This window comes from Polyodon spathula, chromosome 23 (genome assembly GCF_017654505.1).
Source record: "Polyodon spathula isolate WHYD16114869_AA chromosome 23, ASM1765450v1, whole genome shotgun sequence".
NCBI lineage: Eukaryota > Metazoa > Chordata > Actinopteri > Acipenseriformes > Polyodontidae > Polyodon > Polyodon spathula.
In genome coordinates, this window is record NC_054556.1 from 19,362,982 (window position 1) to 19,380,927 (window position 17,946).

Below are 17,946 nucleotides of genomic sequence, written 5' to 3' on the forward strand. Positions count from 1 at the left end.
CCTGTCAGTAACCAATCAGCCACTTATCCTATTGACTGACTTTTCTTTCAGCCAGTAACATGCTTTGACCAGTGGGGCAGTCCTAAATCTTAAAGTAATCACATAAACTCTCTGTTATTTTTTATTTGTCACCAATTTAAGAACTGTATCAGTTCAATTACAATGTTTTTTTAATTTATTTTAAAGACTGTCTGCCAACAGTTCTGGACAATTTAATATTACACTACATTCAGAATATATTTCCTGGGCTTAATGCATTTCATACATCCAAGCTATATCAATAAAAACACACATATACACACACATATACATACAATACACAAATATATTAAAAGATACAAATATTATATTTAAATTACATTACAACTAAAGCACGTTCACGTTCACAGTTTGAAACCCAGAGAGGCTTATGACACAGTGGAATCCGGAAGGGTATTCCAAAACCCTAAGGCTGTGCCAAAGAAAGAATAACGACACAACTGAAGGTGAAATGGATTGATGGTCAGAGCAGCTCTGTGGAGACTCTCAGCCCAGGTCCTTTACGAGCACAGGCTGACACAGAGGTAGAACACAGTGAACACAGTGTTTGAGAGAAGAGCGTCTAAGAAGGTTATCATAAGTAGAATCCCACCGCTTTACCATAGATGTAATCAACGTGGTGAGTCCAGAGCAAATTATCAGATACCCAGACCCCCAGGAGCATGTAATGAGTGAATTTTTAAATTGGACCTGTATTTAGAAAGTTTTGATAAAAGGACATTTGTGGAACTGAGTCAAAGGCTCTGGAGAGGTCAAAAATACAGCAGCTGTTTTTACAGCATGGACCAAGAAATGTTAGAAGTGCACCCCCTGTTCCTGAATTAGTTTGCAAGCAAAACTGTGATTTCGTTAAAATCTGGTTAAAGGAAAGATAATTTTCACAAGAACTGTACGCAATCCTCTCCAGAACCTTAGAGACAATAGGTGAGAGGGAAACTGGACTATAATTTGAACCCTAAATCTCCTCCTTTATGTATTGGAGTTACCCATGAGCGTTTCCGTTGCGGGGGAAGCCACTCCCTGATTTAGGGACAGATTGAAGAGTAAAGAAAGATGTGGAGCAATGATTTGAGCAGTGCACCTGAGCAATGCTGCAGAGATGCCATCTGGGCCAGTAGCTAAATGTAAGTAATGTGCCCATAACCTGGACTGGGGAGCAGAGTATCAACTAGATTAAAACAAGAAGCAAAAAACATATTGAAACGCTCAGCTATGCTAGCTGGAGTGTCTGTGAGACTTGCTCATTTGACATACAAGGCACTTCCCCCTTCCAGAACTTGCCTTTATCATAGACCAACACTTCTTAGGATTTGAAACGTTTTGAGGAATACCTTCTAGCCATTCAGTCTTGGCTTTCCTTAGTAAGCTAGTTCTTTCTATCAGTGCGAAAGGCTTCCCAAGCAATGGGTGCATCAAGTTGTTTGGCCCGTCTAAACAATCTAGTTTTAACTCTAGCGCTTTTAAATTCAGCAGACAACCATGGTTTAGAAAATCCATCTGTTTGGATGGAATACAATGTTTCATAATCTCTAAATAATAATATCTCCATTTAGCCCAGGAATCCTCAACATGAGAGGAAACCCAGCTGTGGAATGGCAAGTTACTTCACAGCTTGTTAGCAAGACCCCAATCAGCCAATTTAAACACCCAGAAGAGCCCAATGGAGCTTCAGCTGAAATAAATGAAAAAAAAAGATTGACATGTGAGGTGTAAGCATGGTGAATTAACGTAGACCCATATGTGTTAATACCAGTAGGCTAACTAACAAGCTGGCACAGACCTAAATGTTCTGCATTATTTAGAAGATCTGTTGAGTGAAATGATCCATCTAACCAGTTAACATTAAAATAACTAACCAGTAACAATTCACAATCATTGGACATAACATGTGAACCCTTAACTAGACTGGAATACAACAATGGTAATGGGTTTACTGAAGGAGGCCTGTACTAGACACCAAGAAGCACGGTCTTCAAACCCAATTGTATTTCAGCCCAAAGCAGTTCACAGCCATTGCTAGGAATGTCTGCTCTCAACCAACAGTCAAATTAGACAGGTCCGGCTAGTGAATGAAAGTGCAAAATGACTAAGATTTATGGGGATATTTTGTTGGTTACGGTCACTTTAACTGCAGTGCAAGACGCAAATGTTCTTCTCCATCTGTATAGCCTGGTGTTCAGTACAAGTCTGACTGTCAATGCCAATGCTTGCAGAGTCACATTAATACAGAACCTTACAATACATCAATCCTGTATAAAACAATTCAGGGAAGTTGTTGAAGAAAAGGCTCCATTGAAATCATCAATCATCAGCTTTGCTGTTTATTGTTTACTTATTTACTGTAATCCGTTGTGTATCCACCCATCGCGTATCCACCCTAACCGTTTATCCACCAGGATCAAGCTCTTCAGCAATGTTTATTATTGAACTGAGAAAATTAGTTCAGAGTTTTTGTACACTGTGTTGTATGTGCTTCGTGCGCTGCTGTTGCTGGTAGTGTCATGTGAGCTGTTCAGTGTGTTGATTTGTAAATAAATCCTGTCCGTCTACGGGGTGTATCAACTTCAACCTCCGTCTCGATCTCCTCCTGTCACTCAGCAGCAAATGCACGCATTCACACGGCTACCCTGTCACAAGCATTAATACCCTGTATCTTTCTAAACAAGGGATTTAGGGGAGCTCTGAATAAAAGCTGAATCTCAAAACAATAATTGTGTGAATATAGTAATTGTTCCAGCTGTGAATGGTATTTAAAACAGGATTCATTTATCGAACTTTTTACATAAGGTCTCCACACACCAGATGTGTATGACACACCGCACCATGACAAAAAAAAAAATAAAACATGTATTTTTGATACAAACCATTCACACTGCCTGCAATGTGACGGGCGACACTGAAGCGGCGCTGAAGCAATGCGGAAAAAAAACAGGGTTGGTGTCCTAGTTTGCGATTTTGTAACGCGGCAGCTAGGGAACTGACCAATGAGGAACAGCTTCTCTTGCGTGCCTTCATTAAACAATGGCGGAAGAAAAGATCATTCTTGCAGTGTCAAAATACCCGGAGCTGTACAATAAAGCACACAAAAATTATAAAGACATGGCAATGAGGGAGAACATCTGGAGTCCATTTCCAGGGAACTAAATTTCCAGGGAATGATTTGTTTAGCTTTACTGAAATAAGTATTCTGAAAAGCTATTTTGTGTTCTGCAAGCACTGTGCAGAACAATCCAGTATAGTATAGTCAAGCACTGTGCTAGACTTATATCTGCTTATATTTATTGAACCATGTGGTCAAAGCGTTTCCTCCATTCTTGTCAATAGCAGTAAATTAAAGTCAGGAGGGGCTGTAAGGAAAACAACATTTGACATGTCTGTGGATTGTTGGAGCAGGTCCTCCAGAAAGGATATGCAATGTCAGACACTGTGAAAGCCTGAGTTAGGCTTCTGTGTGGACTTATTGATCTGATACCTCTTGAATGGTCTTGAAAGAGTTTGGGTAGCACTTTACATTGGGTCTCTAATGACTGTGTATGTGCATAGTAGTTATTTAGTAAATACACATGTACTTAACCTTTTTGCATTATATATACAAGTGCACAGTTGTATCAGGTATTAAACGTACGCTTAAAGTTAAGGTTAGTGGAGTTAGGTTTGACTCCTTACGTACACTGTAACTATGCATAATAGCATTGTAGTTATGTGTAAGTACACATATTTACTAAGTAAGTACTATGTAAATACACAGTAAAAGTGTTACCAAAATATTAAACATAAAATAAATTGGCGGACGCTGGCTTCAGTCATTCTGTACAATGAAGGCAGTAGATTTTGTCAGTTGAATCCTGGTCCTGATTGTGGAACTGCATTTCATACCATTATAATCCAAGTGTATTCCCCCTAAAGGAAATGGACCCACAGCATTACCAGCAAGGACGATACATTTGGAAACAAGAAAAGGCCTGCACCGAAACTCTTGTAGGAAATAAATAGTCCTATTCTAGAAAGGGCAAGAAAACATGGTGCCACAAAATACATGCACAATCTGTTTGAGAAAGACACACTCTTCCCACAGGGACAGGCGCAGTATGAGGAATATGGTGGTTGCACGCAGACCTCTAGTCTATCCTTGCACCTGTGGAGCAGCACTGCACTCAGACACCCTGAAATACTCTCACAGACGCTAGCAAAGCAACACATTCTGCTCTAATTATTAAGCAATTATGAAAAAAACACACAGCAATATGCTCCATTACCTGATCCTGTAACAACTCTACATCCCATAATTACTAATCTGTGCAAAAGTCAAAGAGCTGTGCGTTTGAATAACCAGCGCAAATCCTGCTGGAGTGTTAATTAGTCCAACATGAAATCCCTTCTGAACTATGTGTGTTTCCTCCATTCTTGTCAAGCATTCAAAATTCTAAAAGGTATTGACAGTGTCGACCCAAGGGACTTTTTCAGCCTGAAAAAAGAAACAAGGACCAGGGGTCACAAATGGAGTTTAGAAAAAGGGGCATTCAGAACAGAAAATAGGAGACACTTTTTTACACAGAGAATTGTGAGGGTCTGGAATCAACTCCCCAGTAATGTTGTTGAAGCTGACACCCTGGGATCCTTCAAGAAGCTGCTTGATGAGATTTTGGGATCAATAAGCTACTAACAACCAAACGAGCAAGATGGGCCGAATGGCCTCCTCTCGTTTGTAAACTTTCTTATGTTCTTATGTTCTTATGTTCTTATGTATGTAACCTCAGTTCTCATAGGGTCAGATAAAAGCCTGAGCTGGTGCTAGGGCTAAAAAATATCAAGAAATTGAACATGACTTAATGCACAGTCGATGGACACCCCATTACTCAAGAATAGACACAGGCTTGCAGGACTCTGCCTAAATGTCACAGCGCTTGTATTGGATGGACAGCATTAAGATTAGGTAGTATGCTTAGTTATTCTTAATGACCTATATATTGTATTCTGTAAAATACAAAGTGGTTTATTTTTTCCCCACTCAAGGTCAGATAGCTCTTGAGGTACATTTTATCTTGTATAGTATGGCAGCCTTTATAATATATACAGCAGTGTGCACATGTATTAGAACACCCCATTGCTTGTGTATATAATACAGCAGTGTGCACATGTATTAGAACACCCCATTGCTTCTGTAATTTTGATTTGTTGTGCGTATGAAATCAAGCCATTGGAAATGAGAATCTTGGAAAAAATAGGCAAATTAGTGATTGTCTAATTTAATTGATGACTTTAATAGACCACACATGCAAGTCATTAAAAATAGTAAGAGAAAAGGAACACATATCCACACATTAAAATACATAAGACTACAAAAGTTGTTTAAAATGCCTAATTAAAGCACAACGTGGTCTAACATTTTGACATGTTTGGTCTAACATTTTGACATGACATGAAATGGAAATTCTCACACCCTGTGGTTTTCGTGCAGGTAGGTCTATAAAGGATATAAATGACACATCTTGCAGTGTTGTAAAATATGGGCACGCTTTTGAATTTTAAAAAGTGAGGCTCATCAACAGCATGCACTGATGGCTTCAATTATGTTGACAAAAGACTAAACTGAGCATTGATGGCTTTTCTAGCAGATTTAAGTGGTGCTAAATGGCTCGGGCACACTTTAGGATCATCCAAGTCACATCTATTATACTGTTGAAAGTGGATGACATTTATGTTACATGTGACTAGTTTGTATGTTACAGAAAAAAAAAAAAATCAATTTATTAGTTCATAAAAAAATGACTCTTGCAAAGCCCAAACCATGTGTTATATTCTAGAGGTACAGCTATAGAAAACATCCAGTATTAATACACTTGTATGACAAGATCTTCTCGAGCACAACAGGCTGTATACATGTTTAAACGTGTCTGCCAGAGTTTCATTGAGTTTAACAAGCTGACCCACGCTGCTCACAAGCTGGACTGCTTGATTATGTAAGATTTGGAAAGAGAAACCCTGTGTGTGCCAAACTCGATTCATTTAAGCAATTTGGAGTGACAACTTCAACGATGTCTAAAGTTTCCTGCACTGCAGCAACACTTGGGTTGGGAGGTCTTAGCATGGGGACTGGGGGCCCCTGGTGGTTATTTTTGTTATTGCACGATCTTCTGTTCAATTCTCAATCAATGGATCAGTTTATTCCAGTATAAACGATCAGTAAGAATTGAGTGGTTTTACTGCGGGCTTGATTAGCCACAGTGTATAGGTAACAAGCTCAGGAGTGTCTTATTAAATAAATGTAATATGTGTGATTCTTTAGTTTGTGAATGTAAAGACCTAACGAGATATTAGCTTCATTTTTTATATATATATATTTTTTTTATTTTTTGGATGTATTTATTTATTTAACCAGGAGAATTATCCATTGAGACTGAGGCCTTGTTTACAAGGGGTCCAGGAACTGAACTGTATTCTGTGATTTTCATGTTGTATCGTCGGAATCGTACAAGAAAAGCATTGAGAACAGGGCAGGGGAAAAAATCCCTCCCACCTCTCACAATCTATATAGAAATTACAGAGAGTAGGGAATGACGCAAAAAACAGGCATGAATAAAAGGGCATTTTATTTGAGTGTATTTAAAACGGCCCTCGAGCTGTATACAGTATTTTTTTTTTTTTTGTCTCAGCTTGATGAGCAGGGCATGGCTTTAAAGCATCTGACAGCATTAATTAACATTTATGCACCTGATTGTTTACAGCAAATAATCCAGTGTCTGAATGTAGCAGGAGAGCGGCATGTCTGTGACCTTGCTGTGGATTGCACTGCTCCTCTGCCTCCAGGGAGAAGAATACACTCACTCCGATCTGCCAGCAGCCAAAACAAGCATTTCATCATGTTATACACAGGAAGGTGTTCTCACAGTCAATGTGTAAGGGTTGTGGAAGCAACTATAGTCACTTTGCTATTGACCTTAATCCATGTTATTACTGGTACTTGACAAGAGTGTTTATTAAAGCTACATTATTCATGTATTAGCATGGAAAGATTATTAGTAATACAGAAATACACAGTTATTGCAATGATACCTCTAGACACGATGTAATGGTCATCAAGCTTACAGTTACAGAATAGGTGCATGATATCTACTTGAACTGGAGGACGTTCTTCCAGGTACAGGAGTGAAGGATGTCATCATGTGTCTCCCGAATAGCCCAATGATGCATCTATTTCTGAGAGTATGCATTTGCTAGAGCTAAGAGATATTATGCCAAGCCAGCTCTATCACTCCATGTACTTCAACCTTTAATGTGGTCACTCTGTCACATATACAATCTTGATAGTATCAGTTTTAGCCAGACCAGTGGCTTGTTATTGTGAACCTTCCTAACCCTATTTCAAAACATACAACTGAACCCTTCAAACATTCAGTGGGCAGTTGGCGCTCACAATATCTTAGTAACTAGATTATGAACTACGATGCTGCCTCTATGAACCGTTGTCCAGATTAATAGTTATAAGTACATTCTGCATGTGCCTGCCTTATACCCTTAACATGAGCATGATTCAGACCACCCAGTGACCTGCAAATTTATATTCAAATTATGGGCGAAAAATGTTCAAACTGGAGCTTTAATCTAAAGGCCTATACTCCACATCCTCCCCTTCCTGAGTACAGAGCAGCAGCAAGCAAAGCGGTTTATCAGTGGGCTTTAATAGCAGTATCTTGAAATAGTGGTGTGTCTCAGCTATTGCAGCGACTGCTTGTAACAGGCAGCTGTGTGACTAGAGCCTCAAAGCAGCATCCACAAAGATTGATGAGTGACTCATATTCTCTCTGCGGAGTGCGCAGAGCTACTAGACTCGGGAATGGGCTCTAACAAAAATCTATCCAATTGCTTAACTAAGGTGGGCCACATAGTTAATGAGTGCCTTGATGTCTGTGCTGTTGGCAGGTGGAATACACTGAAGTCTGGTTATGGATGAGTGTGAACACTATACAGCACTGCCTTTAAGTAGAATTGACAGTTAGTTGCTCAATTCTCTATATGCTACACAATATAATAGATTTCTGTTTATACAACCTGCTACATGATTAACTTTTATTTTCCTAATGCAAATTGTAACGGTTATCATGCAGTACGACCAACAGCAGAACTGTTGTTAACAGTCTTTACCACCAATTTGAGTATCCCAATAAAAGAGGAACCGGTGGCTGTAGGTCATGATGGTTTGCATGTAGAGCTTGTTATTTTAGAGACCTTTTTAAATAGCCCACCAAAAGAAATTAACTTGTACTAAGACTAAATATAATGTGTAATATAATCATTTTTAATAAGGGATTCCACTTGTCACCCCCTCCCTCCCCCTACCACAGTCATCTATTGTCTACATTCACCCTACTTGCCTTTCATAAACAAAAGCATAACTATGTTATTATGACTGGCCCAGATGCTGGTTGTCATGGCAACCCTCCTCGACACTGTGCACCGTGCTGAACTGGGTGTGAGGTGTGGTCTCAGAGCTCATTCCCTATTCAGTGCAGAGGAATTCATTCAACAGTGTCTCCGCCACGTTGCAGATGGTAGAAAAGTGCAGTTATTGATATTCCTTCACAGAGGGCTGTTTCCTTTGCTATCCCCTGCCCCCCTCTCTCTCTCCACAACCTTTCATTCGGATGCACAGTACAATCTCCTGTACAAAGGATGTCTTGCAGGACTCAGTGCTGCCCAAGTGCCAGTATATATATATATATATATATATATATATATATATATATATATATATATATATATATATATATATATATATATATATATATATATATATATATACACAGTAGGGGTTAAAAAGACATCTGCTTTTGTAATGCTAGATTTCTTCTCGCCGATGTGATGCAAACAGAAAAGAGGCGTTTTCATTTCCACAGGCTAAGACCGGTTCACCATTGAAACCTCTCTATTTAGACTAGCAGTGCAGCTGTGTGGTTCTTAAATCTGAATACATTTCTGTTAAGATAGGATGTCACTGCCAGTACAATATGACACAGAGTCAGTCAACAGAGAAAGGGGCCAGACCTTGACTGAGTAAATAGTTGCATGCTTGTATAGGTAAGGTTTTCCTCGAAAATGAAGAACGTAATGCCCATTCCTGGAAAATGAACACATGCATGACGCAGCCAAGACATTTATGCACAGGCACTTGTCCTACTGTCCCCTAGTCCTCCCAAGCTGTTGCACTGTTATTGTTTTCTGCATTAATGTGTACCCACAAAAGACCAACACTAAAGTAGATATGAAAATGGACCACAAAAGTGTTGAAAAGATACATTTGTTTGCTGACTTTACAGTACTGATGTTAAACTCTTCCTTAAGGAGGAGCTCCCGAGTGGTGCATCCAGTAAAGTCACTCCGTGTGGAGTGCAGGATGCCCCCTATAGCCTGGAGGTTGCCGGTTCGGGTCCAGGCTATTCCACTGCTGGCCATGAATGGGAGTTCCCAGGGGGCGGCCGAGCACCGCCCGGAGGAGGGGAGGTCTTAAGTCGGCCAGGATGTCCTCGGCTCACCGTGCACCAGCGATCCCTGTAGACTGGCCTGCCTGCAAGCGGCCCAGTGCTGCGTGGTCCTCTGACACTGTAACTTTGATGGTAGCTGCATGGCAGGCCTGCAGAGTGAAAAGAAATGGACGGCTGACGGCACACGTTTCGGAGGACAGAGTGTGTTCATCTTTGTCCCTCCCGGCGCAGTCAGCGCAGGGGTTGCAGAGGTGAGCCAGGCTTAAAAAAATTGGGCATTTCAAATGGGAAAATAAAAAACAAAATCAAACAAAAATAACTCTTCATTAAGTGGGGAGTAAAACACCTTAGGGATTTCTTGGTTGGTTTTCAGCAATTACTACAAGAAAATTAAATTCTCTGACAACAGCAGTGAATATAATACTGTTTCAGCACAGGTGCTGCAACAATAAGAGTGCAGTCAGGACCGATGACTTAGCAGGCTTGACAGCAAGGTTTGCATTGACTGAGGCTGAAACAAACAAGGGCCACTCAGCACTTCCCATGAGGTTTCTCCGAGTTCGATACTATAAAAAGATCTCTGCACTGCCTGTCTCGGGGGGAATCCTGGAGATTGCACAGCAGCTATTTTTATCCCACTGCTCCGTGCTATGCAGGTAATTTTCCACATGAGATAGCCGACCGCGTTTATTGCTTAATATAACTTGACAGTGCCAGCTATAAAGGCAGGGGTGTTTGTTTGTTTTTTTGACGGGAAGTCGTTTTCAAGCAGAGAAGCTTGAGAGCTATTCACTCCTGTCTTTTTCTTTATAGTATATTTGGAGGTTGTTTTTATTACAAAAATAAAATATTCAAGATCTATTTAAAAGAGATAGCAGAGTAGTAGCTTTGTACAGAATTCAAGCATTGTCCCTGTAATGTTACAAGCTTATTAAAAGGACAGCATCTATTTTAAAGCTGGATAACCTGCAGTAAGTTGAAGTTTATTGTGCATTCAGATTCCTGAAGCACAGTTTTCTTTACTTTGAGATTGAACATGTTAACGTATTTTGAATTTTTGTTTGTGAACTAGGAAGTTTTTATTCTACAGTGAAGTTCATTGTGGTATTTTTATGGCATGGTATTATGTTGCAGATAACTGTTGAAAAAAAAAGGAGATCAGTGTTTTTATAATAAATGCATGTATAGGGGATTAAAATTAATTAATTACACAGGTTCATTTAAACAAATAATGAAGGAGTTTGCTGAAACAGCTGTTCTGGAAATGATACATGTTTAAACTCTTAGTTTACTGAGAGTATTCTGCTATTACATTTCCGCATCTTCAAAGATTTGGGATTATTCAAACACTCACATGCTATAGGTTAATCAATTGGTAGAATATGTCAAATGTAAAACCATAGTTTAGAAGACAACCCAACATTGTCCAAAAGTTATTCAGCTTTTATTAATCGATGTGTGTGGTCATCTTCGGGTTGTATGACTGTTAATGAAGGCATTCATCTTTCTCATTAAATGTCAGTGTTTCGTCTTCCAGGTGATTATAAGGTGAGGTAGCGGAGGCATGTTTTGCAGTCTGATAAGTGGGTCATGAATTACTAATATTCCACTGTGACCCGCACGGGAGCAGGCAGACTATTTTTAATCACAAATCTTTTGTTTAAAATCATTGCAAAGACTTTTAACTGAAAACAAAAATAATTGGTCTGAATGGTTGGGCTCAGTAGGTTTATCATGTTTATCAAGCCTGGACAGTTTCACTCTTGTTATTGCTATTTATAAATGATTTCAACAACCTCCATATTCCCTAGCAGTGTGTGTATGTATATTATCTTTCATAGTACAGCAACCTTTACAATATATACAGCACTATGCATATTTATTAGAACATCCCATTGCTTGTGTATAGAATACAGCAGTGTGCACATTTATTAGAACACCCCATTGCTTGTGTATATAATACAGCAGTGTACACATGTATTAGAACACCCCATTGCTTGTGTTGTTTTGATTTGTTGTGCTATGAAATCAAAGCACTGGAACTGAAAATCTTGGAAAATTGTCAAAATAGACAGATTGCTGATTGTATAATTTAGTCTATGACTTTAATAGGCCACACATGAAATTCATTTAAAATATGAAGAGAAAGGGAACACATAGCTGTTTAAAAAGATGTTTAATTAAAGCACAAAGTGGCTAACAGAGACAGACAGACAGACAGACAGACAGACAGACAGTCCCAATGGGAACCGAGCCGATCTCAATCTCCTGCTGATGGAAATGAGCCAGACTCATTTCAAACCGCTTTTGAGTCGGACCCAGGGGCAGGTGGAAATGAAGCAAGTGTCTCCAGGGTGGATATATTGCAATGACAGCATCCTGGTATTTTGGATTTCACTAGAAATCTGTCACACCTTACTGAAATTGTGTGTCTTTTTCAAGTTACATGAGTAACAGGACATTTACTATGACTGAAAAAAAAAGGAGCCATGTGACAGCAGGTTGCCTGCCTTTAAATATCACAGTTCATGTGCTGATCAGACAATAAGAGAGTCAGGGAGTGTACTGTAGGTTTCTATGAGAAATATAATCAAATAGATAGCGAAATACCAAAAAAAAGCTTAGTTTTTTTATTAATGGGTACAGTAAATGCACAGACCTTAAGTGTTGCCCAGGCTTCAAATCTGGTTTGGCTTGGCGTGTTTTAAATGAAGGGGAAAGGCCTGATAATGTTCCTGTCCACGCACATCACAATCCTCAATAACTCCCTCAGGACTGTGAAAGATTCTAACAGGCAAGACTCAGTCGAAATATCAGCGTGTCTGTCTGTTTTGAAAGCTTTTGGATTGAGAACATGATGTGTGGTTAATTAACCGACACCTCATTTTTTCAGCAAATCTGCTGCCGCACTGATCAATCTGAAACTGCTGTTGAATTGTTAATACACTTTCATTTACAAAGCAGAGGTGGATACCGTGTCGCCGAATATAGATTGAAATTAGCACGTAAAAGGTGTGCTGAATAGCCATTGTATCCATAGCTATAACATTGTATAAGTTTGGACTGCACCAAACCGTATGGTATACAAATTTCAATATTGAAGACACTGAGCAAGAGTTCAAGTCAAAACACTTGTCAAAGAAGTTTCTTTTAGTATTACTGTATTGCAATTTTAATTTAAATAAAAAGCATAGCTGCAGTATAAAACCATATAAAGCCATGATACAATTCACCTTATTTAGAGTTTGATGGACTCTGATTGTTATAGGGGTTTACAGGTTCCTGCTCTGGTTTGGTACCTGGAGTGTACAGTATTAATACTAGAAACAGACACAGATCTGAAGCAGCAGGGGGAGTGGCCCTGGGACTTTGAACATCTGTAAACAGCTGTCATTGGTTGTTGTGTGTGCCTGTGTGTATTGGTCTGTGTGATGCATTGATTTAAATAAATGTATCACTTTGTTTCGAATTTTATGTCTGCCTATCTCCAAACAGGTCCACTATGACTGCATTGAGGTGGCCTGGTTGGGGCCGTCTGTCATCAGTTTCCGTATTTTTTTGTTTCTTGAATATAAAGAGCTTTTTTTATTTGAATCGTTGTTTCCTCACCCTTTCTCTACTGCCGCTACAGTACAATGCATATAAAATAGTTTTTCCCCTGTTGATAGATTTTTGTATCATTAGACAGTTAATTTAGGTTTCCCTTTTATTGTTTTTCAAACGCTAATCATTATTTTTTTTGTTGTCTTTTCCAGATTTTGGCGATCATATCCATCCTCTTCATTGTATTATCAACGATTGCCTTGTCCCTCAACACCCTCCCGGAGCTGCAGGATACAGATGAATTCGGACAGGTCACTGACAACCCTCAACTGGCTCACGTGGAAGCCGTTTGCATTGCATGGTTCACCATGGAATACCTGCTACGCTTCCTATCTTCCCCCAGCAAATGGAAGTTCTTCAAAGGGCCGCTGAACGTGATCGACCTGTTGGCAATTTTGCCCTACTACATCACAATCTTCCTTACAGAGTCCAATAAAAGTGTGTTACAGTTCCAGAACGTCAGAAGAGTGGTCCAGATATTCCGGATCATGAGAATCTTGAGGATTCTGAAGCTCGCCAGACACTCCACAGGCTTGCAGTCTCTTGGATTCACCCTGAGACGAAGCTACAATGAGCTGGGGTTGCTAATTTTGTTTCTAGCAATGGGCATCATGATATTCTCCAGCTTGGTGTTCTTTGCTGAGAAGGACGAGGATGACACAAAGTTTAAGAGCATCCCTGCTTCTTTCTGGTGGGCTACCATCACCATGACCACAGTAGGGTATGGGGATATCTACCCTAAGACTCTTTTGGGTAAAATTGTTGGGGGGCTTTGTTGTATCGCTGGGGTGTTGGTGATTGCACTTCCTATACCAATTATTGTGAACAATTTCTCAGAATTCTACAAGGAACAAAAGAGGCAAGAAAAGGCAATCAAGCGCCGAGAAGCCCTCGAGAGGGCAAAGAGAAATGGAAGCATTGTTTCAATGAACATGAAGGATGCTTTTGCCCGGAGTATAGAACTGATGGACATTGTGGTGGAGAAGAGTGAAGAAAACATGGATAAGAAGGAGAAGGTGCAGGACAACCACCTTTCACCCAACAAATGGAAATGGACAAAACGAACCATGTCAGAGACAAGCTCCAACAAGTCTTTAAATGTTAAAGACCAAGGCTCGCCGGACACGGCTCGACCGAGCACAAGCCCTCAGCATCTCAATGTGGAAACACTAGAAGAAATGTATAGTAAGATGGCCAAGACTCAATCCCAACCCAACCTCAATACCAAAGAGGGAGGCCAGTCATCAAAAGTAGGCAAACAAAGGGATGAAATAGAGATGGACAGTATCCCGGGTCCAACAGATCCTGTGCTGCCCCCCCCTGAAGGAATTATTGACATGAGAAGCATGTCTAGTATTGACAGTTTTATAAGTTGTGCTACAGATTTTCCAGAAATCGGGAGATTCCCTCACAGTCCAATCACCTCCCTGTCCTTCAAAGTCAGTGCAAATCCATCTCTGGAGACCACTCACGAGTACGAAGGACTGCTCTCCCCCAAAACCGCCACCAGCGCACAAATTTATCCGGTCAAGGAGAACAGTTTCCTGGAGATGAATTGCAACAATCCAAATTCCCAACCCCCTTCCTTTAGGTTCAACAATCCGTTGAAATCCAGGTCCTTCAAAGTGAATTTCCGGGAAGCTGGTGCTTTTCAAAGCGCACCTGGAATGTCAGCTTCTGTTACAGATACCCTGAGTGGGCCTCTTTCTGATAGCTCTCTGTTTTCTGACCGGTCTCTGCTCAGTCCAGAAGTCTCAATCTACACAACAGCCAGTTGCAAAACACCTCCTAAGTCTCCAGAGAGCCTCATGCCAAATGTGTTCACCTTCCATGACGCTTCCATTAACAAATATATTGATGCAGACACTGATGAAGAAGAACATTTACAAGAGGGGACCGATGCAAGTGCTTCTAAATGGCTCCTGGGAAACGCAAGCCCAAAGTACAACATAAACAGCGGCTATCAGAAGCAGAGAGGCAGCCACCTAGAAGTAACATCATCGCAGAGGTTAGTGGGTCAAAACTGCATTTTCCCTTTGGAGGGCATTGCGGGGAGAAGCACACCAGGTTGCAACCAGGAAAGCAGCAAAGTGGAGAACCACATCTCACAAGACATCCGCTTTCCAAACAGCGAACAAAGCCATTCCAGCACATACAATGAAAGTATCTGACTGCTTCTAGACCAACGACAGAGAGAGGGACATTACACAGGAAAACAGACATCTTCTTTAGGGGAAAAACGAGAGCTTTTGCATGGCATGATCAGCTGTTTCGAAGAAGCAAAGGAGAGGTGTGAAGGGAGACAGTCCTGTTTAAGATGGGATTTGGATAGTACTGTGAATTTCCAAATACTGATGAAAATGTATTCTACTCTCCTTTTCTTCTCCCTGAACAGGATAAACAGGCTGACAGTTCTATGTGAATCAGTATTAATATGGACCTCTTGTGGAGGCTACAAGTACTATATGTAAATACAGGATTATGAATACAAATAAAACATAAAAAGCACCTTGAAATGTTCGACTGTTTTGCAATGTGCTATAAGGAGGATATACTAGTGCTTTCATACTTCTTTCATTTCCTTTCACATGTAGGAAGCATGTGTTTTAATATTAGATGGGTTGTTTTAATATTGAAGTAATGCCTTGTTACTTTATCCAAAACAGACCTTAGATACAGGGCTGCTGATAGAAACTGTTAGAATGAATTGTGCTGTTTCTCATGGGAGATTTAAAACACCAACATAGTCAAGTTCTGAATAGTGGAAAAATTGAATTACAAGCATATTGTTTCTAAATACCAGGTATATTTTTTATCATGTGCAGGGTTTACATGTATTTACAGTTCTCACTTTAGACATCCAAAGCGCCATTTTCAACAGCAAATTTTACTCAGTCCCCCATAGTCCCCGACAGCAAACACAGCATTAGGAGCAAGTTCAGTAGCACACGTGGTCTGGGTGTTTGGAAATTTCAAATCGAGAATGGTGCAGCGCCTTCTGTAAATCTACATTCAAGTAATGACTTCTGCACACACAAAATTGTTCTGATCTCATCTGATTATTTTGTAGCTAGCCATTCAGCTTCTTCATTTTATAAATAGACATTAATGTTTGCTTATTATATTTTGAAGTCTTAAGAGCCAAAGAACTTAGGACAATTTTTAAAGTAGGGGTGCTGAAAGCCATTGAACAAAACTGTAACCCCTGTATATGACGGAAGCCATTCAAAGCCATCTGCACCCCCTGTACCCCTAGTTCCAGCGCCCCTGGTTCTAACAGGGACTTGCATCTCAAGAGAATGTCTCTTCTTGTAAAGTTACGTTTGGCAGGAGCAGATGAGTGAGAACTGGGTTATGGTTTTTTTACCTATTGATTGGAAGATACATCTCTGAATTCTACACTTGCAATACAAACATAGTGAGAAATCTACTAATGCAATGAAAGTGGGTGTCAGCCGGTATATAGAAAGTCTTTGGCTGACAAGCAGGTTAATGCTTTTCAACACATATACTCCAAACATGCTCTGTTAGATCGTCTATACCATCCAGTATATCTGCAGCCACTCCACATTCACAGCGCTATGCTAGAGCCTGTTCTGAAAGATGCATAGCAGGAGCATCTCATTTTAGAGAGCCTGTTAGATGGCTTGTGTTTAAATTTAATTTAACCGCATGATTACAATATCCTCCAGCACCTTGTAATTATATGTAAAATATTTCTACTGCATTATATACATTTCTAGACGGAACACTCCTACCTTAATATATAATACCCCCGTTTGAGACGCTTTTTGTGTTACCCTCACCCCCAGTGTCCCGCTACTTGTGCCCTAACTGACTGACAAGCGAGGTAGATTTCTCATGCCTTTCCTTGTAAGCTCAGCTTAGGACTCTGTTCCTTCTCTATACACAGCCTACATTTAGCCAGAATTCAAGAGAGGACCGCATTAAAGATTGTGGCTCTGGATGTGATCAAGGTGCATACTGTCACACGCACACATACACAACACTTAGCACTGCTGGGGGGGGGGGGGGGGGGGGAGGACTTCACTGTTTCCATAGCAACTGCAGCCTACCACATTGGAACCCTTCAAGCCAGTGTTGACTGCTGTAAATGATGCTCATGCATTGTTAATATGTGTAGCTGCTGTAAATCTATTATGATTGGCTTGACTGAAGTTTTGTGATTCCCCCCCTCATCCCCTTCACAAAAATACAACTCGGAAGCGAGGTGATTATTTTATCACATGCTACCAGAATGATGTGCAAATAAGTCTGAACTGCTTGGTTTTTCTCTCCTTCATAAAGCAAAGAAAGACTCTGATAAACCAAGCACTTGAAAGGGTTGAGATGTGCTTCAGATTGTGGAATGTTTACTAAGGGGAGCCTGGCCCGGACACTCTGTTTACCATGTCACTTCCTGTCTGCCATGGAGTCACTTCCTATAAGTATTTGGTGTATGGAAATGGTTATATGACCATCATGCATCTCAGAGTAGTCTATTTTTCTGTTCAAATATATTAAAATAATTATCAGTATTTTTAGCAGATTTTTATTAGAGGCAACTCAGTAAAAAAAATATATTAAAACAATTTCTTTTTGTATTATGAATTATAATAATGGATTAGGTAGAAAAACTGTTCCTTTTATGTAGAGACAATTGTTCATTTTGTGTAGAGCACTTGTTAATCGTTGAATGACTTTTTTGTTGTGTTTGTTTTCTGTTCGTTTGTTTTGCAGTCAGTTTGTCTGCGTGAGGTTACAAAGTCATGTATAATGTCCTACCTTTGTTTCTACAGTCGCAGGTACACAGGGCAGTGTGAAG

The 17,946-nt window shown here is 40.0% G+C and overlaps 1 protein-coding gene across 1 annotated transcript in view; it reads left to right on the forward strand.

Moving 5' to 3' along the window:
* The window catches only part of LOC121297754 (potassium voltage-gated channel subfamily B member 1-like), a 94,362-nt gene extending 78,725 nt beyond the window's left edge, over positions 1-15,637 (forward strand). The window contains exon 3 of the mRNA XM_041224228.1: positions 13,274-15,637. Coding sequence (XP_041080162.1) covers positions 13,274-15,292 — 2,019 coding nt within the window. The 3' untranslated portion in view covers positions 15,293-15,637. The remainder of the gene's footprint in view (positions 1-13,273) is intronic.
* Positions 15,638-17,946: the final 2,309 nt, after the last annotated feature.